The sequence below is a fragment of the Centropristis striata genome, chromosome 23 (genome assembly GCF_030273125.1).
Source record: "Centropristis striata isolate RG_2023a ecotype Rhode Island chromosome 23, C.striata_1.0, whole genome shotgun sequence".
Classification (NCBI taxonomy): Eukaryota; Metazoa; Chordata; class Actinopteri; order Perciformes; family Serranidae; genus Centropristis; species Centropristis striata.
This window is the reverse complement of record NC_081539.1, coordinates 16,634,959-16,662,652: the sequence shown is the minus strand read 5'-3', so window position 1 is coordinate 16,662,652 and position 27,694 is coordinate 16,634,959. Positions and strand designations below refer to the sequence as shown.

General features: G+C 38.9%; 1 protein-coding gene across 1 annotated transcript in view; it reads right to left on the bottom strand.

The window, feature by feature from the left end:
- drd3 (dopamine receptor D3) overlaps window positions 1-26,332 on the bottom strand; it is a 32,107-nt gene extending 5,775 nt beyond the window's left edge. The window contains exons 1-5 of the mRNA XM_059327452.1: window positions 26,228-26,332; window positions 23,791-24,117; window positions 17,554-17,666; window positions 10,962-11,098; window positions 5,340-5,533 (exon numbers count right to left, since the gene is read on the bottom strand). Coding sequence (XP_059183435.1) covers window positions 5,340-5,533; window positions 10,962-11,098; window positions 17,554-17,666; window positions 23,791-24,075 — 729 coding nt within the window. The 5' untranslated portion in view covers window positions 24,076-24,117; window positions 26,228-26,332. The remainder of the gene's footprint in view (window positions 1-5,339; window positions 5,534-10,961; window positions 11,099-17,553; window positions 17,667-23,790; window positions 24,118-26,227) is intronic.
- Between the last annotated feature and the right edge of the window lie 1,362 nt (window positions 26,333-27,694).

Genomic DNA, 27,694 nt, shown 5'->3' with positions numbered 1-27,694 from the left:
CCATTCACTGGGAAAGCCATTGATTCATCTCCATGCATCTCAGAGGATGTTTTTGTTCAACCTCCAATAAATCTTAGTGTCTTACATTTTCAGTCACTGCCTGAGCCAAACGCTCTGTGACTCAATTAAAGCTCACCACAGAAATAAAGTGGCTTTTGAAACAAGGCCGCATCTTCATATCAATATCCTTCAGTTGACTGAGTCAGAGTGCTATTATGTTATTTCAAAACGCATTTTCATTAGAACTCTCTCAGCCCGATCTCCTCCAGGCTTCGGATCCTACAATGAGTGTCTGGGCTCATGGGTGAGATCCCAAACTAGGGCTCCACTTATCATCTGAAACCTGCTGTTAAAATCAAGAACTTTACTGTGAATTAGTGTGCAATAAAGGGGAAGACTTGAGGGGAAACACAAAAAAGCTCCTGGATATGCCAATGCTGGTCATGTTACTGGGTTCTTTTTATACACGGTATTTTAAAAATAGGGTGGATACAGATGAACATGACCTGGTGTCTCCTTGCCTCCGGTTAAAAGATAAAGCCATTATTTTTTATGATAGATGTAACTGGGACAAACACTAGAGTGATGGATGTGATCAAAGAACTGACAGCTGATTGAAAACGAAAGTCAGATTTGCACCATAATGAGATGTCCACCATTTAAAGGGAAGGGTCAACCTTGTCATTAAATCTGTGATAGTGAAAAGTAATAATGCTTTTTACAGACTAAAAAATAATTTAAATGATTACTTCTCGAAATAATTATGAAACACTTAACAAAGAGATTCTTTCCCTTATTTGTTTAGTGCTATAATGGTTGGTTTGGAGGGTCGCTTTGCAGTGAGTGGGTGTCATGTCATCAGTTGCCTCGGAGCAAAACACACTCTTTTCCTAAACCTAACCAAGTTATTTAGTGGCCTAAACCAAACCGAACTGAATAAAAACAGAAAACAATTCAAGTAAGTCTAAAAAAAATCTTTTCAAGGAACAGGAAACAAGCGTCTCACGGATAAAAGTAACATGTGTTGCTCATTCATCCTCTAGCTTTGGGAAGTTTTAGTCTTTTTACTGACTCGGATCATTGACTCTCTGATAGTAATCTTCTTTTTCAATCATTTTGTTCATTTTAACAAGTGGAGTGCCCACAACCCAGTGGCTGAGCTGCCTGTCACGTGACGAATGAACAAAACGTTCATGAACGATACACCACTGTCATCCAAACATCCTTCTTACGTGTACTTTGTTGCTCTTTATACAACCTTGATTCCAAAACAGTAGGGACACTGAAAAACTGAATGCCATGATTATAGAATATCAACCTACATGCTGTGTCCTGTGTCAAAAGTTGTTAGTTTTTATCATATTTGAGGATTTGTATGATTTCATATGAAAAGTAATGCACTGGAATTGGCAGGTATCCCACAAAATTGTGATCAATGTAAAAATTACAAAAAAAAACAAACAAACTCCAATGTGACCAATGTTCATGTCACACAGTTGGAAGTTGTGTCTGGAAGCATAAAATATGTGCTTAAAAAACAACTTAATCCCTGTTTTTATTTATTAGACAAATTTTATTTTCCTTCAGATCTGGAGATTTTAGTCTTATGTTAGTCAACGTAAAATCGTAACTATTTTAGTTGTAGTTTTGATCAATGTTGTTGACATTTTGATTGTTTTTAGATTGTACGGAACGTCTAGTCCAGTCAAAACTAGTTATTTTGTCAGTTATGTCAAATCAATTTCACACAGGATTTTAACTTATTATCGGAGGAAAAAACACAGATTCGATTAAGAATGCAGCTCTGTAGAAAAGATCTGGTTTAGTGATATCAATTTAAGGAAAAAAGTTTCATTTCTTTTTTTGTTAAAGAAAATATAGATTGTTTTTGGTAAAGTTTAGTATATTTGAACCACAATACAGTCTTTTGCATGTTGATATAGTCACAGTTAGTGTTTAATGAGGTTGGTGCTGTCTTGTTATCGTCTTGTTTTAGACATGGAAATAAAGGTCTTTGACAAACGTATGAAGTCACAGTTATTCTTCACATTTCACTGAGAATGTGTTTTTCTGTCAAGTGTAAAGCTAAATGAGCTGAGCCAGCACTTATCATGCTCCTCCTTTCTAGTTAAATTGACTGGTTTTAACTTGACAAGCCCTTTTAATTAAGAACAACTTCAGATTTACAGTGACAGCTGTGTCAGTTGCTTATGAATCGTGCTATGCATTTTTTTTCATAGTTCATATTCAGGACCTGGGTTAATTTGAGGCCATTGCACTCACTCTACATTTACAGAGGAGCCTCACACAGTGTTATTTGGCTTTTTCTGTCTTGTTAAAGCAAAGTAATATTCCTTACATTCTTCTGAAGTCTCGCCTGAACCGTTTTAGCTGCAAATGACTTATAGAAAAACCGTGTAAGTGACAGAAACGGCTTTTACTTTGTCAGTTTGACCGAGTGTCGAGGACAAAAGGGTTCTCTTATAGTGTAATGCAACCAGTAATAAGGCTTTGTGGAAGGTTTTGCTAAAGTGGTCCAATAGAAAAGGTCCAATAAAAGGTGAATTGTAATTTGCAAATCATTGTGGTTATGCATTGCGTGGGTGAATGTGAATGAGGGAGAGAGAGACTGTATCTACATGAGAAATATAAAATCAGGAGAAAATCTTTCATCTGCAGAATCAGCTTATTAGGAGCAAAAGAAAAAAATAGAATCATTATTCTGAGCTTGACTACCAGCTTGAATTTTTGTTTTACAATAAGATCGAAAGGGTTTTATAATGATGGAGAAAGGTTTTTTTCTCTCTCTATAATAATTCAGGTAAGACATCCTTTATAAAGTTGTAACAAATGACTGTATAAATGGTTAGTGAATCAGTTTAAGTTGGTGAAAAGACCATTTTTATGGTTTCCAGGATGTGAAAAATATCTGGTTGTTGAGACATCAATAGTCAAGTCATTGCAGTTTTTCTCTTCTTTAACACTTGCAAAATAGTACTTAATTTAACTATTAAAATAACTATTCATACAAACAGCACCACTTAATGTATTTCTTTGCAAAGCAAGCTTGTAACTTGCTCAAACCCCCTAATCTATCTCTCAAAAGTGATTATTTATGTCAGTGCCATCAGGATGATAATTCATTGCGTCACTGCTATGCTATCAATAAAAAATGTACTCTGCAAGCTTTTTCCTATCAAAACAATGGCCAAGGTTTTGTTCACAATGGTTGAAAATGCAGAAGGCTGCATTTTTTCTGAATGGCTGAATCGATTTAACCAGCACAGAGTTACACACGACTGTATGTGACACCAAGAGATCGAACAGGATTCAGATTCACGACTTTACTGTTTGTACTGTAGATTGCTGGCAGACCATGTCATTGTGGTAGTGAAAAGAAAAAAAAATCAGTTTTATAGAAGAAAGGAAAAAAATACTGAATGAAAAATGTTAACATACTGAAGGAAACACCAAAGAACTGTACTTGCAGCTGTATGGGGAGTTGCAGTGCAGTTTTTCTGACGTTCCTCTCAGTCACACACACATTTTCATTCACATCACAACAGAAATGTCCCCTTGCTATGCAGCCTTTCTCTTTTTCTTCTCGACTGCTGAACCTGTTCATGTACCTGCTTCTGCCTCTTACATTGTTGGGAATGGTAACACTATGCTGTGCCCTATCTGAATACGCTTACTAGCTTTTTTGGTTGATCTGACGGCTCACATATTCCCCTTTACAATTGAAATTCAAGATTCACCTAAGAGTAATTCATCAATTCGAGGAGCGCATTCTCATTAACATGTTTGTATGATTTCTTACGAAAACACGTGATGATAGCTGTAAACACGTTGGTAATAATGTACAACTTTTAGGTTTAGGCACCAAAAACACTGCCTTAAGGTTAGGAAAAAAAGAACAGCGTTAGCCTTTTAAAAAAAAAACATTGACAATTGATATTTTAAAATTGATAATTTTATTACTGTATCATGTTCCTCTCATAATTCTTTGTTCTCTGTAGCACTTAGAGATTGTTGAAATGTAAAATATAATACACATAAAATCTATTATTATTATTATTATTATTATTATTATTATTATTATTATTATTATTATTATTATTATTATTATTATCATTACTTTGAGATATAACTTCCAACAACGGGAAATGAACACCAGCCTCCTGGTTGAAAGTCCAGGGTTCATTTTGGCCATCCACCTCCCCTTTTACCCACCCATGAGAAAATATTGGGTTATAACTTTGAATTCTAGTGCATTTTTTTTTTTTCTAGGAATCACTTTATGTTGAACAGTGTGATTTAGTACATACTGGCCAAAAAAGGCTTTTAGAAACCAAAACCAAAGACCCTTTCTAACCATTCTGCAAGTAATGATGTATACAAAGAAGTAGTGCCTGGATATTTTGGGCGGTAAGACTATTCAAAAATCAGCAAAATGCATCTTGAATAACATTACAAATGTAGGAAACAGAAATTTGCATTTTGTTGAAAAGAACGAGAAATTGAACAAGTGATGAGACGAGTTTCGACTATTTCAAATTTAGAAAAGTAGCTAAATAATTCAGGAAAGTGTTTAAATAAAAGTTGCTAAAAAAGCCAAGTATAAATGTCAAAAAGACATGAATAAAAAATAATGAACCATTAAGTCTTTAGTCATTAATGCTATTAAATCCACAATAAACAGTAATAAATAATCAGTGGTGGAAAAAGTATTTAGATCCTTTACTAAAGGTACTAATACCACACTGCAGAATTACTCCACTACAAGTACAAGTCCTGCATTCAAAATACTTAAGTACTTGTACTTAGTTACATTCCATTAAATGTACTTAGTTACATTACACCACTGTAAAAACTCTAAAAAATGTTTGTAGAAATTACAGTAAAACACTGTCGAAATTGCATGAGAAATAGGGTATAAAATTAAAAATTAAAAATCACCGTAATAGACACTTTTAATTACCGTAAATCAAGGAACAGTACAAAACTTTTGAGAAACTGTAGAAAACACAGTGTTTAACTGTAAAAATATAAATGTTTCATCTAAACTTAATGGAGAAATGCAATAATGGCACAAAGACACAATTACCCTAAAAATAAAGGGACTTTTCAGTCTAAATTACAGTTTTTGCTGATATTTACATCTAAATTTTCAGTAGAAAAACCACTCCCTGTAATTTTTATGGTGAAGTTCTGGCAACGACAGCTGCCGGTATTTTACTGTAAATTAAACAGATTTTTTTTTTTTTTTTTACAGTACAAAACATTATGTCCGCAGCCTGAATGCCATAAAACACTAACAAATTAAATGACAGTCTTACCACAGACGGCGGAGTCGAGCCCGGCTGCACTTTCCCACTGGCCTGTCCGAAGGCGATCCTCTTCCGCCTCATCCGGAGGAAGACGTAGATGCGGATGTAAACCAGCAGAGTGACGATAAACGGCAGGTAGAAGGACACCACCGAAGAGTAGATGACAAAGTCCGGGTTGGAGATGGAGCACACCAAGGGGTCATCTGGGTCACACACACAAAAAACCCAAACACATTATGCAAAACAGCCTTAATATCACACCAAAAGAGACAGTAGGTGTAATTCATGTTCGACCTCTTAGCCCGGTGCTGATAGCCTCCATCATGAATGTGACCTCGTTGGCTTGTCCTCTTTAATATTCTGCATACATCTAACAGTGAAGGTGGATGCATGATGGATTTGACAATAATTGCGCCATTTATTCAGAGAAAGAACTAATTTGACATAATAATAATAGGGCCACTTTTCAATCAAATATCCAGGGTAGGACATCTATCAAGAGAGATAAGGCTGCGGTGAATTGTACTCTGAAAAAAAGAAAGAAAAGAAAATGGCACAGGCTCTGACCTCAGCTGTGAAATGCATATTGCATGTCAGAAGCATGAACAAACCGAAGTGATTTGCCTCTCCCTGGATCAATACCACATACTTCAATACACACAGAGATGGAAACAAGCACCGACACACAATCTATTTCCAGCCACAACCCTTCTAGATTATATTATGTGCTTTTCATTTGTCTTGTAGATCTGCTCTTTTTAAAATCCTTTCCTTGTGATGGGCGATTTGGACCCAGGACCTGATGCGAACCCGCTGGTCCCTCCTTCCAATCCTGATGCGTGGTTGCATATTAACAAAAAAGTGAGATTCCTGCAATCACCAGCCATTGTTTTGCATTGATTGTGAGCGGACTAAACCAAATTCTTGTATCTCTGTGAGTAGCTTTACATTGTCTGACTAATGCTCTTGATTGTGTATGTGCAGTCATGCATCGCTGCTACTGGCTATTGAAACTAAAATAGCTACTGGTGATGTCGTCCTCATCTCTCTGTCTGTTTTATTGTTTGTCGTTTCATTCTTTGTCATACAAAGTGCAGAAGACGTGATTTCATCTGCACATCAAGTTGTTTTTTTTTGCCAGTAATGTAGAGCATAAATTATGCAGAAAAACATTTCTCAGAATTATCAAAGAGACACCATCTGTGGAAGATGTCTCTCCAACCTCATTTAACCTGAATTTTATGTCATATTTGATTGGCATTTTTCCACTTTTTCTCCCTTTCTGGCTACTATCACTATCACAAGTGACTTAAAACTGGCGGTTTTATGAATACAGTTACTGTCTTGATTACTTTCAAGAGATTTCTTTTTATTACCTCCCCCAAGGAGATTATGTTTGGTCATTTTGGTTTGTTTTGTTGTTGTTTTTTAACTGTTTGTCTGGATTACAAGAAAACTACTATAAGAATGCTTTATTCATGATCATATAGAGCAGACCTGGGCATTAGGCGGCCAAGGGACCACATCTGGCCCAATAGCTGTCCCTGTCTGGCCCACGTGAAGTTACACGGAAATTAGAATACAACCGCAGTGCTTTTATTTTGAAGGAGATTTACGTTTGTGCGTGCATGCATACTCACCTGCACAGAAACACTGTGTACTGAGACACTAACCTTGTTACCTTGTGAAAAACACTTTTTGCATTTTGCATAAAGTTAATAAACTGCTGGTTTACTGCACAACATACATGCTCTATATTGTTTTTGTGGTTTGAATGTATGCTGTGCTTAAAATAAAAGGAAAAGTGAGATAATGACTGGAGTTTTTACTATTTGTACTGCTTTATTTGACTTACTCCACATTAACAGTCGTATCATAACATGTACTCTTACCAGTAGCAGCTCAAAACCATATAATTTACTGCATTTTACCAATCGATGAAATTAATATTGTGCAGAATTTAGTTCAGAGTTTTGGTCCGGCCCTCCACAACTTTCACAGTATCTCATGTGGCCCCTTGGGAAAATGAATTGCCCACCCCTGATATAAGGCATGCAACTGCTGGACTTGGTATGTGTGTATTTCAGGAACAGATTTTACGCCTGCAGTGTCAAACTTGAGTAAGATGTTGCTTCTGTGTTGACAGGCTGACCATAAAGGAATACATTAATGTACAATAGTAGCTGGCTCTGAGTCAAGACTATATAACATCTCTCCATCATGTATTCTTCATCCATTCTGTGGCATGAGGCAATTGAATCCAAGTTCATGTGCATTAAATGTTTATTGATCGCCACCTCTCCGCTTCTCCTCCTCCGTCATCAAACCACATCGAAAACCCATCATATCAACTACCGGCCTGATTATAATGAAGCTTGATGGAAGCGTGTAGCAGAGCCAAGTAAGAACCAAATGGGTACACAAGGTGGATACACAAATTATTTTTTTACTTTAATTTTCGTTAACATGAGATTGCATTTTTTCTTGTTTAATTTGCTCTAAAATCCCTAGGAGGCAGACATTATTTCATTAATGGATTTTTGTCATTCATTGTCATTGGTCTTTTTAAAAAAAAAGTCTATTTGAATATAATATAAATATATTATTTTTACCAGATAAAGTATTTTCTTCATTGGACCTCTGGGTCTTAAGTTATCTGAGAAAACAAGCTGAGTAAACGTTCGCAGTTCTGCTGGTCTTCCAAACAGCATTGGAGAAATGCTGGATATATATTTAAGGAGAAACTGCTTTATTCAGTGTTTTAACTGGTTTAAATCAATTTGTTTTGGGGAAGAGGAGACCTCTGTGGATGATCCTGGTAAAAACCTCCTGAACGATGAAGACTGAAAGAATCCTAAGCAGGAGAATCTGACTGCTCCATCTTTTTTTTATTGAGAACCCTTGTGGCAGAAAATGTATTATTTTACATTAATACAATTTGCAGACTAAGTAATGTATTTTTTTTACAAACAACAAATGTCATTATTTAAGATACAGAATCCGAGTTATTGTGACATCCAGCCCTTAGTGTGGGTCAAGCTCATAAAGTCCTTATTTCTACATTTTCTATGTGTTTTATTATTCCACATTAATATATCGAAAAGAATAAAACTCCTGTTATTACAACATTACATTCACTGGAAACCATCAATATATTGATATAATGTATTACTTTAATGAATATTTTATCATGTTATATTTTATTCCTTTTTTCAACATGCACTATGTTTAGTTTAGATTCTAATGTAAATATTACTTGTGTGATCTTTCAGTGTCAGGCTAAAATTGGTAAAACAAAGTATACATATTTCAGCTTGACACGTAAGATCATTCATTATATTAATTGTGAACAACTGCTTCCCTGTAATGCTGTATGTCTGATGAAGTAAGACCTTAATCTTGAACAATGTGTTTAAATAGCTTAATTAAGTATTAATGCCATTTTTGTTTACAAGCGAAAACAAACAAATGGCACAAACTGTAATTGTTTATATTTTGGATCTTATTTAGATGTGACAACCAGCAATGGTTGCTTTGCATCCATTTTGGTGCAGGTTTGAGGTCAGATATTCCTGATATCTCTGACCTTGAACAGTTTCTTCATCTTTTTAACTGCCATATCTTCCAAACTCAACATGTCTGTCAAAAAAGCAAAGTCTAAAGTCTCTTCATTAAAGTATGGAAGAGGATTAGGGCCATGTAGGAGAAAAAAAATTAATGAGATTAGGGAAAAAAAAATATTTTCCATTTTGAAATGAAGACAAGTCGAAATGACGAGAAAAAAGTCATAATGTCAACTTTTTGAGTAGACTGAGCTACAACCTGATTTTCCTCAATATGCCTAATATATGTCTAAAAAAAATCACATAAATTAAATAAGAAAGCAGATTTTCTCAAAACAACAGTTGTAGCCTACCAACAATAGCTCATCTATGTGTAGGAGGATTTTAGTTCTACTACACCCTTCAATATTGTGATTATAGCTCATTTTATGACATTGATGAAAATCAGGTTGTAGCTTACAGTCTGGGAAGGCAATTGTATTTGTATAGCTACTTTCATCAACAGTGCAATTCGAAGTGCTTTACACAGAACATTAAAAGCATTAGAAAGAGACATACTGTATATAAAATGACATTCAAATATAAAATGTTATGACTGAAAATAAGCAGATAAAATATTTCATAGAGAATATAAAAGTACATTCAAATATAAAATTTTAAAATTAAAAGCGAGCTGATAATATATATATATTTTAATTATCAAATATCAACAGTGCAGTATTACTGAAAAGCAGCGGCAAACAAAAAAGTCTTCAGTCCTGGAGGACTGAATGCTGCCTCTCCATCAGTGGCGGACTCAGAGGGGGGGCAGGAGGGGCGACTGCCCCCCCTCATGCCTCCATGGTTGAAAAAGCGTGCTAAACTGCCCTCTAGAGTGGTGAAAACGAGAGGAAGTGCCTTATTGGCTGCCCTTTAAACGTGCAAAAAATGATTGGATGCCCTCTATGGTGCCCCTTCATACAATAAATTATGATGATGTACCCTCTAGTGCAAGAAAATTTGATAAGGTGCCTTAATGAGTGCCCTTCTAGTGCCCTTTTTCCTGTTTGGTGCCTCCGTGGTTGAAAAAGTGCGCGAAAGTGCCCTCTAGAGTGGTGAAAATGAGAGAAAGTGCCTTATTGGCCACCCTTTACACATGAAAAAACGTATTGATTGCCCTCTAGGGTGCCCCTTTATACTATAAATTATGATGATGTGCCCTCTAGAGATTCTATAATACGGTATCACCCAACTGTGAATAATGTTATGTGAGATGTTTGCTCTCATTTAGCTCTCAAAATGCATAAAATAGATGCATTTTACTTAAAAATGTACAAATTTTCTCACGGGGGGGCATGCCCCCGGACCCCCCTAGATGCTTTGGTTCAATACTTTTAATTGTCAGTACCATATCATTAATTACTTTGATCTGGATCTCCTTTTAATGCTTATATTTCTGTTGGGGCTTCATGTTGTGTAGAATGTGCCCTTTTTATTTTTTCGCCCCTGCCCTTCTAACAGTCTGAGTCCGCCACTGCTCTCCATGCTTAGTTCTGACTCTGGGAACACAGAGCAGCCCAGTCCCAGATGATCTGAGAGTTCTGGGTGGTTTGTAGCTAAGCAGAAGATCAAAAATGTATTTCGGCCCTAAACCATTCTAATCTAAAACAAAGCTCCTCTGATGACTTTCTGACACGTGAACAACATTTTTGAAAATTCCTCCTCTCATCATTTTTTTCTCCTACCTACCTGACCCCAATCCTCTTCTGTATTAGAGGTTATTTTCTAAGACCTGAAAAAGCCAAGAAAACATTAAACAACATTTTCACAGGTTGAGTAGTACAGTCCATGAGGAGCAAATTGCCTCTGACATGCTAAATTGGTGGAGCGCACCTTTAAATTCTGTTTTAGATTGCATTTCACGTCCCGCTGCTGACCCTAAATGACATGAAGACTGAATTCTGACCCTGAATTTTATATGAACACGCTGCCTACGTGCCTCGCATTCTATTATGCATCGTGCATAACTTGACTCTTCTCTACGATGCATCTGTAGAGGAAGATGGAGTCATAATGTTGTTGACCTGACCTGTGGTGTTGAAACCAAACAGCAGCGGACAGGAGACGGTGAAGGCCAGGACCCACACGGTGGTTATCATCACAAAAACTCTCTTCCTGGAGCGATGGGTGGTGTTGTACAAGACGGGCATCACCACTGCTGTGTACCTGCAGACACACACACATTGTGCAGCTTTGGAAATGTGTGCTAACAGGGGATAGGTGGTGACATTTGAATGAAGACAAAAGTGCTGATGTAGTACAGTAAAGGTGAATTATTAGGGTGAGAAAAAGACAAAGTGGGCTTCAGGGACGCCATGCACAGCTGAGAGAGATAGATAATATACTGTAGAGAGCAACAATGGAGCAGCAAAGCAGGCATTTCTATTTAGAAACAATTTGGGTATTCAGCAATAAACCAAGTGGAGCTTTGATTTAAGAGTTAATCAGCACACTATACGCCAAGAGTGTATAATGAGTCCGAGAAAACGAGGCTCAGAAGAAGCAGCAATTATGCTGGACCCCGACCCAAAATGAATGTGATGTTATGTTGTTTAGAGCCAGATAACTGCCATGATTGTTTATCCTCATCAGACTAATTACACTGGTTTCTTCTCTGGGCAAAATGCAGGGCTAAACCCGGAGCGCAGACGTTCACTAAAAATACTCTTCCCTCCTGCCATGTTGCTGTCTGCTTGCATAAAAGCAAAGATGAAAAAGTGGAGTAGGTAAAAAAAAAAATTCTACATGATTTATTGATCAAGTGCTGCTTTAAATGACACTGTTAGTTGAGGATGAAAACAAGACTCTGCTGCTCGGAGACGCCACTCAAAGCCGTGACCTGCGCTGTAAGTACTTTCACTTTAACGCTTCACCTTGAAGTTTAATGCAAAAACGTATTTTCTGGTGTATTAATGCCGTCTGAGTAGCCTGGTTTGACCATTCTTTTAACAGATTGTCCCTGCTATCACAGCTACGACTGCTTTAAACCTATAAATAAACAATGCTGTCACAAAGGTAATGCGCCTGTGTTGAGAACTATCAATGACACAGAATGCCCCTGGTGCTTTGCTTTAATTTAGCACCTCACAAAGCATGCGATGCTGTTGACTCGTCTAATAATCAATCACAGAGAACCACAGGGCTCCAAAGAATCGTCCCTCAGAAGCAAATTACACACTGTACGCACAAACACGGTCTGTACCAGCAGGTATGTCACCACCTGCAATTAAAGATACGAAGCAGCTTACTTAGAGATGGGGGGTGTTAGTACTTTGACTGTACACCAACACGCCTGATAAACCTGTTAGGTGGCCCGAGGACACCAGCACTGTGCATGTACCATGTGTGTGGCTGGAGGTTTTTTTTGTGTGTGTATTAATTTATTTGTGGGAATCTTAACCTCTGGCCAATTGGGGGAAGCAGAAACAAGTTGTAACAGCATTTGCTTATCATCATCTTTTTCATGTTGGTATGACGAACTTGCTGACAGAAAGCAGTTGCTTATTTTCACATGCAACAGTTAGCTTTTTTTCAACTTTCATCAACAATATACAATTACATGGAGACTGTTCTCCCCTCAAAAAACATACAGGCAGCAAGCTATAGGCGCGTTTCCATTAGGTACTTTTCCCTCTAGTGAGCCGCTAGGGGCTCAAAAAGTAGCTGCCTCAGATAGGTACTTTTCTGAGCCGATACTGAGCCGCTACTAACTAGTTGACGCTGATTGGATACGGTTGAGGCGGGATATGACGTGAGAAGAACTCGACACAACTTTTTGTACTGTACATATCTGTATATGTGGAGCTCAAGCAATGTCCAAGCATGATCCAGTTTAAAAAGCGGTACAAACGCATGGTTTTCACCAGGTACAGGGAGGAAGAAGGGCTTTAACAATCGGGTGTTTTCATAAATGATAAATTATTCATTTGTTTATTTAATCTATTTATTTTCAATTTTTTTGTAAATATGTATTATTTAAATATGTATGTTTAGGAAAAAAAATGTGTTAATTGAGTAGTGGAGAAGGGGTAGGTTTAAATAAGCATATGCTCCATCCTACTCCTTTTCGGACATGTTGCGTTCACATTATAGCTTTTGTTTTGACTATTGCAATTTTTTTTGGTTTGATTATTCTCATTGGATTTATTTGTTTTTGAGTTTACTTTGTTGTGTTACTCGCACATGTTCGAATTAAAAGCTGAACTGAACTGAATAATGACATGTGTGCTATTTTTAGAATGCTCCACTCTGTAAAACGATCATATGGGTCGTTATTGGTGGTATTGACAAACGACCTATTCTGTCGTTTAGGTTGGAGAGCTCGTTAGATATTGCACAAACCTCAGATATTAAACTAAACAACCACCATGCTCCTCAACTCTCAACTCAACTCAACTTTATTTGTAAAGCACTTTAAAACAACAACAGCCGCAACAAAGTGCTGTACATAAACAAACAGAACAAGAGACAATAAAATAAATAAAACAGGAAATAAACACTAAAATAAATAGATTTATTGCTTTTTAAAAGACAATTTAAAAAACAATAAATAAAAGCAAACCATAAAACACTAAAAACAAGAGCAGAGTCTCATGCGTGGTTAAAAGCCAAGGAATAAAAAGGTTTTAAGATGACTTTTAAAAATGGACAGTGAGGAGGCTTGTCTGATGTGTAAAGGCAGCTCATTCCATAGTTTGGGGGCTGCAACAGAAAAAGATCTGTCCCCTCTGAGCTTCCGTTTAGACCTCGGTACCTCCAGGAGCAGCAGATCAGCTGACCTGAGGCACCGAGCAGGAGCGTAGGGGTGGAGGAGCTCAGAGAGGTACAGTGGGGCGAGACCATTTAAAGATTTAAAAACAAATAAAAGAATCTTAAAATGGACTCTAAAATGCACAGGCAGCCAGTGGAGGGAGGCCAGGATGGGAGTTATGTGCTCCCTCTTACGAACTCCAGTTAAGAGGCGAGAAGCCGCGTTTTGCACTAACTGGAGCCGTGCGAGGGAGGACTGGCTGACTCCAAGGTACAGTGAGTTACAGTAATCCAGCCGAGATGTAACGAAGGCGTGGATTACCGTTTCAAAGTGCTTGTGCGTAAGGAAAGGCTTCACCTTAGGCAGCTGCCTGATATGAAAAAAGCTTGACCTCACAGCAGCGCTAATCTGACGATCTAATTTAAAATCACTGTCCATCTTAAAACCTAAATTTGACACAGTTGGTCAGAGCCACTAGGGCCAAACACTATCACTTCTGTTTTCTTCTCATTAAAATTTAAAAAGTTCAAGGCCGTCCAGGCCTTGATGTCTTTGAGACATGACAGGAGCGGTGTGAGGGAGAAAGCATCTTTTTTCTTCAGTGGCACATATATCTGAGTGTCGTCAGCGTAGCAATGGAAAGGGATGCCGTGCTTTCTCAAGATGGAGCCCAAAGGCAGTAAATACAAAGAAAAAAGCAGGGGGCCTAAAATCGACCCCTGTGGAACCCCATACAGCCGTGGAGCAGGGCTGGACTCCGAGGTACCAAGGCTTACAATTAAACTTCTGTCGGTCAGATATGACTTGAACCACTCTAGCGCAGTACCACAGATGCCCACTAGGTGGCGTAACCGAGCCACTAGGATGCTATGGTCCACGGTGTCAAACGCTGCAGTCAGGTCCAACAGAACAAGAATTACATGGTCACTGGAGTCATTAGCCAGGAGGATGTCGTTAAAAACTCTGAGTAGAGCTGACTCTGTGCTATGCATAGTTTTAAAACCAGATTGAAACACCTCCAGGACACCATGTACATCAAGAAAAGACTGTAGCTGACCATATACGACCTTCTCCAAGACCTTAGAGATAAAGGGCAGCTTGGAGATAGGCCTAAAATTGGCCAGCACGCTGCGATCTAGGCCAGGCTTCTTAAGTAGGGGCTGCACCACTGCATGTTTAAAACCTCGAGGAACACGACCAGTAGACAGACTACTGTTAATTACATTTAATACAGACTGCCCTATACTGGGGAAAACCTCTTTGAAGAAACGAGGGGAGACAGCATCACAGGGAGAACCTGATGGCTTAATATGGCCAACCAGGTCCTCTAAAAAAGACAGAGACACTGGCTCAAAACCATCAAAAGCTGCAGAACAAGGAGCAGTGACTGAGGGGTCAGATGCAGGAGCAGAGATGAGGGCCCTAGCAGTAGCAACCTTGTCAATAAAAAAGTGCAGGAAGTTATTACACATTTCAGGAGATGTCTCCAAGCTGACAGGCTGTGGAGCATTTAGAACAGAGTCAATGGTTTTGAATAACACACGCGGGTTGTGGTGGTTGGTCTCAATGATGTTTGCCAGGTATTCTCTTTTCTCTCCTGATGGAGAGAGGCGATGGCAAAACAAGGGGGATGCATTTTGCTTATTTTCCTAACAAGGGGGGGTTAATACAGTATCTCTCCTCCAATTGGCGACTGGTAAAAAGAAAGTACGACAATTAACGCATAAACGAAGCAGCCATGAGCTCACGGCTACGGTTGGCAGAAGTCTAAACTATTAGCCACATTTTCTCTCCATCTCTAAAATTCATTGCCGATAGTGACGTTTTATTTTACACCTCAAACGTCAAATCTCAAAGGGCTTTGAAGGCACACAATTTGCATAGAAAAAAAGACAGCAATTCTCATAAAATCACCGCTATATAAATGCATCGGGGTCACATGCACCATTGGGACAATTTAAATAAATGACAAGTACGCATGCAGTGTGTGAATATGCGAGTGCTGCTCTGGAAGGAGGAGCTTAGGACAGCAGCAGCAGGAGGAGGGCTGTATTTGTCTTTTCCAGAAAGCTGGGGCCAGATTCACAAAGCAGTAACGCTTTATAATAAGGTCCTTAATAACCATTAATTAACAAGTAATAAGGCATTGTTCTCGCTTTAGATCCGGTAGTTGCAAAAAGCATAGTTAACTTATAGTTAACCTACAATAGATGAGCAATAAAGTATATTTTAATATCAATAAGCAAACAAAATAAGATTAATAAAGGCATGGCAAAGACATAATGGGTGGGTCATGGGTGTTTGTAATGCCATTATTAACACTTATATGAGCTTATAAACACACAATAATGTTAATAAGCATCTTGTAAGGACTTACAAGGGCCTTATTACTTGTTAATTAATGGTTATTACAAGGACCTTAATATAAAGCGAAACCAAAAAAGCTTCTTAAGTGCCACTTTTTCTTTGCTCTAAAGGCAAAATTTAAGATTTGGTATTCATGAAGAAATTCTTATCTTTTCTTTAGTTTTTTTCTTAATGTTCTTCTTAAGTTTTTTCCTAAGATAGAACTTGAGAACAAATGAGATTCTTGAAAACAATGTTCTTAGATTTCTTTTCATATTTCTTCACAACTTTAAGAGAAGCCCTCAGCAGTCTTAAAACAGCTACAGTGAAATGGTAAAGTCTTGATGTGTATTTACTTTAACAAATTTGTATGACAATTATTTCATTTCTTTAATATTTAGTGTAGCCCTAGACAATGTGTTAACAGATTTTGTTCATTGTGTTTGGTCAGAGTAGTTTTTTTGTGAATGTATCACATAAATCTTATTTTGGCAGGTGACATATAATTGAAATGTCCTTTCAGTCTGTGTGACATTAACCTTCTCCTAGATCACACTAAAATGTACTGTTAGTAAATCACGGAGGCAGTTGTTGTATTTTATACTACTTAGTGAATCAGTATGAACATATTATTCAAGTAGGCCAAGTGATGAACCATGTAAAAACGTTATTGTCACATGAGTGATCTTTAGTTAAAAATCTAAGAACGTCCTAAGTGGAAAAACTAAGAAGTTCCTATGACATACGACAATTCTAAATAAAAAATGGTGAATAGCATTTAAGAACATTCTTAGAAACATCTTATACATTTTCTTTAGAATTTTCTCAAGTTTATCTTAGGAACACTGCCTACCCCAGCTTTGATCAAGTACCTGTCGACACTAGGTTCTTATGAGTCTTACTCATAGTCTTACTAACTGTACAAACACATTCCCATGACACCTCCAGTCTATACGGAGTTCTTTATTTATTCTGTGTAGTTGAACTCTTGATGCCTGCGGGTTGTAAGTTCAAAGACCGCAGAGAGAAATTAAATATTAACTGTTACACAAGAAGAAAACTAAGCAAATAAATAATTGAAATACAAGATGCACATCTATAGTAAAGATTCAACTGATGCACGGCACAGCTCCCCCTGCATTAATGCAGACAAATGCACCGCAATTAGATGGAAACAGACCACAATCTGAACTTGGAACTTCAAATAATAACTCAGCTATACAGACTCTCCTGACTTTTTTCCTCTCTGCCTCTAATTGTGCCACGCACACAGAAATACACACTGACACACATCTATCAAGAGGATATGAGTGAGATGGGGAAATGTTGTCTTTCTGAAGAAGGTTTTGAAATATCTATGAGGCGAGGTGAAGAAAAGAACAGGACATTGAAATATTGAAATCTCACATGGATGACATTTATACTGCAGGTGTCACGGCACATATCTGTAGTCATGCAGCAGGAAGGTAAACACACACACACACACACACACACACACACACACACACACACACTGCACACTCACCTGTCAATGCTGATAGCACACAAGTTGAGGATACTGGCGGTGCACATCATCACATCTAGCGTGACAAAGACGTTACAGTAGAGCCGGCTGAAAAGCCAGGTGCCGCCGACCACCTGCACAGGACAGACAGGCAGATTATCAACGCACACGTTCCTCTTTTCCGTCTTCACCGTGAAGTGTGACGCACACATGAGCACACACACTTGCATGTGCACCAGAAAGGCCAGGAAGGAGGGAAAATATGCACAGGAAGATGGTTTGGTTACAAGGAAGGATAAAGAAAAAAAGCTGCTAAAATACTACCATGTTCACCTTGATATATTGAATTTATGCATGAATTACATAGGTTTAAGTTCTCAGATGACACAAGCTGAGGGGACAAGTGTGCAAATGTCCTGCGATGATGTCATGATGGATAACATACATTATGTTTAAAAACGTATTATCCTCAAGGAAATTTCCAATTTCCAAAGGATATTGACCTCAAGCTAAACACATATCACCCCAAACCACCACAGCACAATCCTGTTGAGACCGACAAGCTTTCACTTAGGCTCAATAATGCCTGGTAATGACTGTCTGACAAAGATAAATGGGACCCAAGCTACATCGCCTGACTGCTGAATCTCTTCAGTCCAAGATGGGAATATACGCCTACCTACACGGAGAGGCGGCACGCACACATGGGAATACTCTCAGCACACACACATGTACAGAGATGTAAATAGACAGCAATATCTCACGCAGAGACCAGAGTTGTCACACATGCATGGAGAGAAACCAAAAGACATTTATACATGCCGGTGTGGTTCACTTCGAATATTCATATTCAACATGCTTCACCTTTAAAACATCCCAGTCTTAACCTACCCCCACCTCTACTCATTTATAGTAACTACTATGTAGATAATATAATATAGGAAAAGAAAAGAAAAGAAAAGATAACAAAGATAAGATAAGAAAAGATAACAAAGATAAGATAAGAAAAGATAAGAAAAGACAATATACGATAAGTCAAGATGAGATAAGATGAGATAAGAAAAGATAAGAAAAGACAAGAAAATATAGGAAAAGATAAGATAATTAAGATAAGATGAGATAAGATAAGATAAGAAAAGACAAAAAAGATAAGAAAAAAGATAACAAAGATAGGAAAAGAAAACAAAGAATAGAAAAGAAAAGGGATAAGAAAAGATCAGATACTTAATTTTCATTGCATGTTTAACACATCGATCCATTTAGCATCATCTATAAATATTAAATTTAAAAAAAAGGAAATATATGCTGCTTATGAAAATAGTACTAGCCATGATGTATGTGGACGCACTCAGCCTGTGACAGCTGCATAATGTCTGCAGAAACTGGGGGCATTGAGTTTAAAAGACGTTATGTTTAGCATGCAGAGAGAGTTGGTTCAAAAAATACTCTTTGATTGCATTATGGAAAGTGTAGGAACCAGCTTATGCCATAATGTATGGAAAGAGTTTTTGTTCAACTCAGTCACCCGCTCACACAAAAAGACTAAGGCACACATGTGGGCACGTATTGAACATTGTGTGCTCAGCGTGGGAAACCGATGGTGACTCAGTCAGGCTTCGCAGACACCTCGTATCGACTGTTTGAACATATGTGATCTGTAGCTAGTTTAGCAGCAGTCGAATGTGTTAAAATGGCCAGAGTGAAAAGACACAGAATGAGCAGCGGTTGTTAGAAAACTGGGTCAGGAGATGAGCATCTGTCAGAGGGATGTGTTTGTGTTTCCACTGCTTTACATAAAGTAAGAATATTAGTCATCTGAGTTAAATGTTCGCTACATTAGAACTTGTTTGGCACATAAAAAACAACCCACGACAACAAACAAAAAACGTCAAAAACAACCTCAAGCGAGCATAAAAACTTTTATGTACATTTTTTAAATTTTTATCGATTTTGGTGTTTCCATCAAGCTTTTTTCATGCAAATCTTCAAAATGCACATATAAATTTTCTTATGGAAACATGACTTGTAAATGTGAGAAGTTGATCTACAGGAGAATAGCTGTTTGAAACCAATACTGAAGAGTCTTATTGCACTATACATTACATTTTTATAATTTTAATTGTCAGCTGCCGCCTGAATTTAGAATAGAATAGAATAGAATAGAACTTTATTGTCATTGTACAAGACAACGAAATTTTGTTTGGAGCAGTCCTCCACCAGTTGCACAGTACAAAATATTGATATTTATATCAATATTATATATATTATATCATTTCCTGTTTTTCTTGAAAATAAAGCCACTTTATGGTGCATAAAAGTAAATGTTTGAGGCTCTAATTTTCCTGTTGGGTGTCCCTCAGACACCACCTGCCCTTAATATGTGTTGTCCAAATATTGTAAAAGAAATATTTGCCATTGATGGCGATAATTGGTTGCAAATAGTTGCCAAAGTCAACCTGTCAACCATTACTGTCAAGCCCTGCTACAATAAACTACTACATTTTCCTTGACAAAGGTCTGAGGAACAAAATGTCTTTTCAAGGATAAATCAGCAGTGTACCTTTGTATCCCTTAATCTTCTGTTTTCTGTCACATCTCCCTGTATTTTACAACAAAACACCACTGATAGAATCTGAATGAAAGAGTAACCTCCACACTACACACGGAGCTGTTTCCTCAGTCAGGTCATACGTTTGCTGAGGCCAAGCAGCATCATTTAGAATGAATTGTGGAAAGTGAGCACTCAGTCACTGCTGCCAATAAAACCGCTTTCCTTCAAGTACGAGTCATACATCAACTGTAGCATCCAGGAATAAGATGGCTTGCTCAAGGGCACATGATTAGAACCTGCTGAGGGTTTGGAGGGGGGGATACTCAGTCACTTTTCCAGCCAAGATACACCTGCAGAAGCAAACCAGCAACCCCCTGGTCACAACAAGCTAATCCCCCATCCTTCACATTAGAGCTTGCAGGGGAAAAGTGCTCGCAGTGCTTCTCATGGGAGTTAAAAGTTTTTGCCTCGGACTCTGATCTAATGTGTTTTTCCCTGACCTTATCCGGGATATTACTCCCCTTTACATTGCTGCAAAATGAATGAATATTGTACCTTTGTGTCTTACTATCTTTTAATGACTCATTCCTTATGGGATTGTAAGTCTGCCCTTTGAATCTGAAATGAAAAATGTAACACATGCTCTAACAGCATGAAAGTTAAACTCATGACTGGATCCCGGCAAGGTTCCTGGCCACCTTAATTTACCTTTCACAGGATATAATCATGTTTAATTTGTCAGCTCTTGCCCACTGAGTGTGTTAGAACATTTTTTATGGTTGACCTGGAGTTGAATCTTCTGCACGCTGTGAGAAAGAGTGTTTTCTGCTGACAGAGAGCAAACTTTGGGCGGCAGGGTGGCTGCTTGTTAAACATAACTGGACTTAAACCAGGTGATTTTTAGACCTCATGTCGGCAAACACCTGCCCTTGAGCAACACACTCAAGCTTCAAGGATAGTATTCCATACACACACACAAGCATGAGTCTGTGTACACATAAACAGGACACATGTGAAGTTAATTTTCAGTGTGCAGAGTTCAGTTAATGTAGCTAACAGCACCACAAATGTGGAGACTGAGAACATTAACAATCAGCATTAATGAATAATCTGTGGAGTGCAAATCAAAATTAAGAGCATTCATAAATATAAATTTGCTTCTGAAGTTTTGATAGAAATTAAATCCACAGGTCTACAATTGCTTCTCCACAATATGAAGCTCGGCCAATTACCCAGAGCAGATGAAGTCATTATTTGTTAATTTTCAATATCTTCTTCAGCTATTATGTATAATCTACATGAATGGTTATGAACTATCTAAACCACCTTTTATCATCATTACTGTCTTCATTTCACCCACACAGCTGTCACACATGTAATAAGCTCCAAATGACCCTCATCCTTTTTATCTCTGACTGTAGCTCCTTTCTCTTGTTGCAAAAGTTCACTTTGTCTCCCACATCTATTATCCTCTCTTCCCTCTCCAGTGTCAGCTCCTCACTTACTGCCAAGCATCTGTATTTCAATCTGTTCCACATCCTCTGTACTTCCCCTCCACTTTCTTCCCCTTCAGAGCTTTAGATCAGTGATTCCCAACCAGGGATGCTTGAAGCACAAGCTGTAATTATTTCGTTGCCAGCGAGGAAGTTGGAAAGATTGCGGGGTTAGCTCAGCTCATGATTTAATTTGAAAAACATCCACATATTTGTGTTAAGGGAGAAAAATAAACATCCAATTAGGATGACAAATTGGTAATTTAGTAAATGTATGGCCACAATAACAAGCTACCATCATAGCAGTTAAGTTAATGGAAAAACAGTTAAAACAATTTGATAAAAGTAAATAGTGATGGATAAATGTTTGAAAAAGCCAAAAGTAACGGATAAATAACACAATTTAAATTACAGATTGTATAAAAGACATCATATTGGTTTATAGACTACAGTTTTGAAGCATCGAGTTTTGCATTTTCAGAAAGGAAAATGTTCACTGAGTTAGATAGATAGATAAGTCAAGTAGGGCCTTTTTTTCATAGACTTCTATACAATCAGATTTCTTTCTGCAACCAGTGTAGTGTGGCATTTAGAAAGAATGCAGCTTTAAGGCACTTCTGCATTGGCTTCCCTGACCCAGTCATTGCAGCTTCAATTTAAATTGCTAAAAGAAGGCTAATTCAAGTTGAAATCGTTAGTTAAAAAGTAATGTTGGAAATAACTACAGGTAGTGTATACATGTTAGTTGAAATGGTTTGGTAAAAGTAATGGTTAATGGTTGAAATAATAACATTTGCTAAAAGTAAACTGTTGAAACAGTAAGCTAAAAGTAATCAGTTGCAACAGTTGCAGTTGCAATAAAGTTAGTTGTCTAATGGATAAAAACCTGTTACCTAAAAGCAATGGATAAATGCTTGAAGTCAAACTTCTGCCACTACAAGTCTTACTAGCTGTAAATATTACAAAAATTAAACTGTATGAAATGTTATGCAGTGTTCAGTGTAGTGTGCAGCATCCAGTTTACAATAAGTAACTGAAATGAACTGAATTTAAAGGTGAAAAATTAAGCTAACTTAACATCAGTACTCACCCTGTACACACATTTTTGCAGTAGTATGTTCCTGCAGTACCAGAGGCTGCAGCCACAGGACCACATCAGTCCCAGGACCGCACTTGTACTAGGACCCCAGCCCTTTGAGGCAGCTACTTCATTTAATGTGGAAGTGGTAACAGTTAGGGTTAGGGGTTAGGAGTCAGGGTTAGTTAGTATGTCTCTTGATAATGACTGGCAGTGTCACAAAAAACGCAGGTCCAAGAAAGTCTTTCATCAATTATCCTTAACCGCTTAACTGAACTCGTGTCACAGGGCTGGAGCCGATCCCAGCTGACTTTGGGACAGGTTGCCAGACTACCGCATATATCCTATTTAGACTTGTTTTTAAAATGCATCTTGGGTGATCACGAGTGAACAGATGAGACACATAGCCGTTTACACCTGTGTGTATCATGCGTCTCCAGCTCAGACCACGTGTTCAGATTTTGCGACTACCTACACCACTAGCAATACCATCGTAAACGGCCCGATTATGATATGACTTATCCATTAAGTTTTCTTTGGACTGAATCTTCTACCAAAATAGTCATTAGACAGCTGGTTCCGCGCCCTAACCACTTACACCAGAGCTCCTCTCTATTTTGTTGACCATTGGTGATCTGTCATCAAAACAACCGACACACAACCTGCATTGAGGAAAAATATATGTGGTCACATGCATTCTAGACCACCTCGGCAAGTGGTTGGAGAGATCTGATCACAATGTGTCTTGGACCCTGTTTACACTTGTATTTAGCACTGACCACTTGTGATCCAATTGCTCAATATGCATTTTACAATCAAGTGTTGGGTCATAGAGACAGAAAACCAATCACGCTTTCATTCATTCCTATGGGCAATTTAGACCAATTAAACCAAAACTGTATGTCTTTGGACTGTGGGAGGAAGCCAGAGAGGACGCATGCTGACATGGGGAGAACATGCAAACTCCACACAGAAGAGCTGCCGGATTCAAACTTGTGACCTTTGCTGTGAGGCAAACTGCTAAACACCACACCACGGTGTAGCCCGGGTCCCAGAAACCCTGTCCTAAAATTAAACCCTCTGGCTCTGCAGGAAAATACTCATTAATAGGCCTCCAGACACCCTGACCTCCTCACCTCCAAGTACACAGCCCAGGGCATGACCAACGAGGCCACCAGCAGGTCGGCCACAGCCAGGCTCACCACCAGGTAGTTAGTGGTCGTCTGGAGGGAACGCTCCCTCAGCACAGCCAGGCACACCAGCACGTTCCCGAACACGATGGCCAGGATGAGCAGGGAGTACAGCATGGCGTAGTAATTACGTTCATCCTGTGATGCTTCTGAGGTCTCATTGCTCTCCGACTCCCATCCGAGGCGGTCTGTTTCATTCCAGACCCGCTCTGCACTGCTAAACATCGCCATTGAGACGTGCCGGTGACATGGGAGGTGAGATGTTTGGCAGACCTAAAGAAAAAGAGCACAGTTTGGTGTTTACCCGTTCGTCACAGAACTCTCTCTCGCTTGGATTCTCAGACATTTCTCACATCTCATTAGTCAGATGAAAGTGTGGCTTAATAGCCACCAGATGATGGTGGCAGCATCATTTTCAGGTCAGAAGCCTAGGGAGGAAACGTCTCCTGGCTCCTAGCAACAGTAGTCAGATGAACTGATAAATAAAAGAGCTGAAAACCATCCCTGCAGTAATGTTCCTTGCGGTATACACTGGCACATTTTCTGCTGAAGGAAAAATGGAAGCACATATCGATGCGTCCTAAGCTCCGTGGCTCCAACACAGACAATCAGCTCCATAAAGACTCAGCAGAAAATCAGGCTCTCAACAGCAAACTTCATTGATGGTGTAATAATGCATTTATGATTGTTCCAGTCAGCCTCTCAAATGCCTCCTCTTCCTTCCTGTAAATGGCTTTTAATACAGCTAAAGATACTGGGTTGGGCCGATAGACAATGCCATCACCTACCACTGATGGCGGACCACCTAAGCCAGACACTGGGATATCAGAGCACCGTCTCAGTCCTCAGTCCTGACAACTGTGCAACTATAATGCATGAAGTCAGATTGGTTGTGCACATATTTAAAAAAAAACATGACCTGCGTAACCCTAATAAAGAGGGAAAGTAACCAATGGAAAGACAAGAAAGTATATAAACAACATCCCACGTTTCATCCGGATATGTCAATGCAGCAGACATGGACCAACCCTATAACAGAAGCACAAACTGAGATGATAACTTTAATGAGTTGTGCATCTGAGCAGTGTCAGTGAGGTTAGCTCATCAGGGAGGGGTAATAAGTCCGTGCTGCCACCATGAGAGGTCCAGTTGGCTCTGGTCCCGGGCTCTGCTCCTCACAATCCATCCTTCCTCTCATTTATTCCCAAACCTCCCTCTCTGGCCTGAATCCAGAAAGCTGGCTGTGGTGGTGCTCACACCTGTGTCTACATGTTAAACAAACTGATCCATCTCATCCCCCTCCCCTCCTCCTCTCTCTTTCTGTTACAGAAATAGGGAGAAAGACGCTGAGAATCATTTTTAGACCTGGCTCAAATCCAAGAGGCTTTTAAAGATTTTTTCCCCAGTCTATAATTCCAATGGCTCCAGTATCATATGGTTGTCCACAAGAAAATCTGGAAGAAGCAAGTGAACAAAAATACAAAGAACAGCCACCGATACCAATCACCTTGAAGTCTCATGCCTAATGGAAATTTCTCACAAAATCAAGTGTGACAGGTCACGAGGAATGCAATTCATAAAACAACTTATGAATTTTTAATCTGAGGGCACCGGTTAGGTTATGTGATACAAAGCTGGATAGTGCTCCAGTGAATGGCCCGTTTGTATATTTGAGATAAAGTGCTAATAGAAACTGATTTCCCTCTTCACTCTTATGTTCTCTCTCATATTAACCAATGTCAACATGCACGAGGCTCTTACCTCCTGCATGTGTGTGTGTGTGTGTGTGTGTGTGTGATATGGGCATCATTGGACCCTCAAATGCACACAGCCACCATCATTATGTGTATGCATTACATAGTGTTGCTGTCTGCTCTTAAGCCATTAGGAAGGATGCAATGGTAATTACTGTATTAAATGCATATAAAATAAGACCTAAAGGCAACTTAGTTCCATTACAACAACATGGGGCTAATAATAAATGTATTGCGGATCAATTAACCTGGGGTGATGCAGCCAAAAATAATCTAATCTATTATTTTTTTTCTTTCTTCACAAATGTATTGTAGCAGACCTTAATCGTAAAATTCAATTAAATCCCACGATAGAGCACCTTATCAGACTCCACAATCCCGCTTCGAGGAAGATTGGGGTCAAATATAGTCCATTATCACAGAGCAATAGATATGAAACTATTTGCCCATATGATCACCTATGAGAGAGCACGCATAATTAAACAATCAGGAACAAAATCAGCAGATACGGCACAAATACTGGAGCAAAAACAAGAAAACTTCAAAATTGCGTTAAATAAAGAAGCTGTTTTTGTTGTTGTTTTTTCTCTCTCCAACCAAGACGGAATAGAGTAAACACACGTACATACCTGTTACTGTTTCCCAGTGGAGAATTCATCAGATGCCATCGAGGAAAAGCATCATCCGTGCAGAGTTTAAAGTTATCCGGTCATCGCGTCCAGCTCCGCGAGGCAGCAGGAGGAGCGCTCGGTGCCATTGCGCACAGGCGAATGTGAATGTGGGGAGCTCACTGATGAACCACTCACTTACTATATTTCCACCAACGCTCCCGGTCTGTGTGACTGCCGATAACACGCGTTGAGCTTTTTTCCCCCTTCCTCCCCCCCACCTTGATTTTGCAGCCACACAGGAGGCGCGCATACGTGTTGGAGACGTCAGGTGTCTCCCTTTGCGCGTTAGGTGATGCAGTGGCAAATGAAGGTGACTAATTATTACACCCTGGCTTTAACGCCAGAATTTTTACTTTAAATAGTTTTTTTCTATCATTCATGATCATATATGCTTAAATTGTGTCCCATGGCTTTTCTCCTCAGTATGACCCTGAACCAGTCTGGGTCGTGATTCGCTGGAAGTGACATTCGCACAAAAATAGCCTATTGTTGGCCTGATAAAATAGAACCAGCATAACCTGCAGAGCGTAAATTAGGTCACACTTGGTCTGTGCATGACAAAAAAACGTATAGGCTGACGCACAACTGTGGCTCTGGCATCCTACAGGTCCCTTTCTATCCTCCTGCCACACTAGAAGAAGAAAAACGGTGCAGATAAAAAGTACCTACAGCTTGTGTCTTATATCTCACAGACTGCAGCCAATGTGCTTTGTTTTGCCATAGTCTTCATGGCATTTTAAGATAAAAGTAATAAGCCCTGGAGAAGCAGCACACACCAAACAAATACGGTCTGGACCAAACCAATGTGAAGTGTACCAAGGGAAGGTGTTGCTTTACCTCTATGAACCACTTCCAACTTGAAATGAGTCCAATTTCATTGTTTAAAGAGAGAAAATTCAACAGACCTGCTTTGGCACTTTGGTTGGATTTAAATACTTGTTTCTTTTTAATCACCACATCAATTCATCAAATGGTGGGCAAATGAAGAGCACGCGGCTCATGTTTCCAGATATTTCTATATTTAACAAATGACGGGACATGCACCCACTGGAGATTTCATTACAAAGTCTCCCATAAAGTGCATTTTTAAAAGCAGAGAGCAGCAGGAGGTTGATGATCTGTTCCATGTAACAGCAGCAGCTGACAAACAGCCCTAACTGATCATTTTTCACCACCAACCTGGAGTCACTTTGTGTTTTAACTCATGCTAAAGTGTCCAAACGTCCTTGGAAATTTGAGCCATTCTTTTTCCTCCACAGCAGCAGGCTGGTATGTATCTCCTGTGCACTGCAGAGCCGAAGAGAATCATAATACACACCATAGCATGAATCCATACATTTGATGTATGACATCCATAACACAAAAGAATTCTGACTTAAGATGCAGTGCTTTTCTCCACTCATACTATTTCCTCTCTGACTTGAT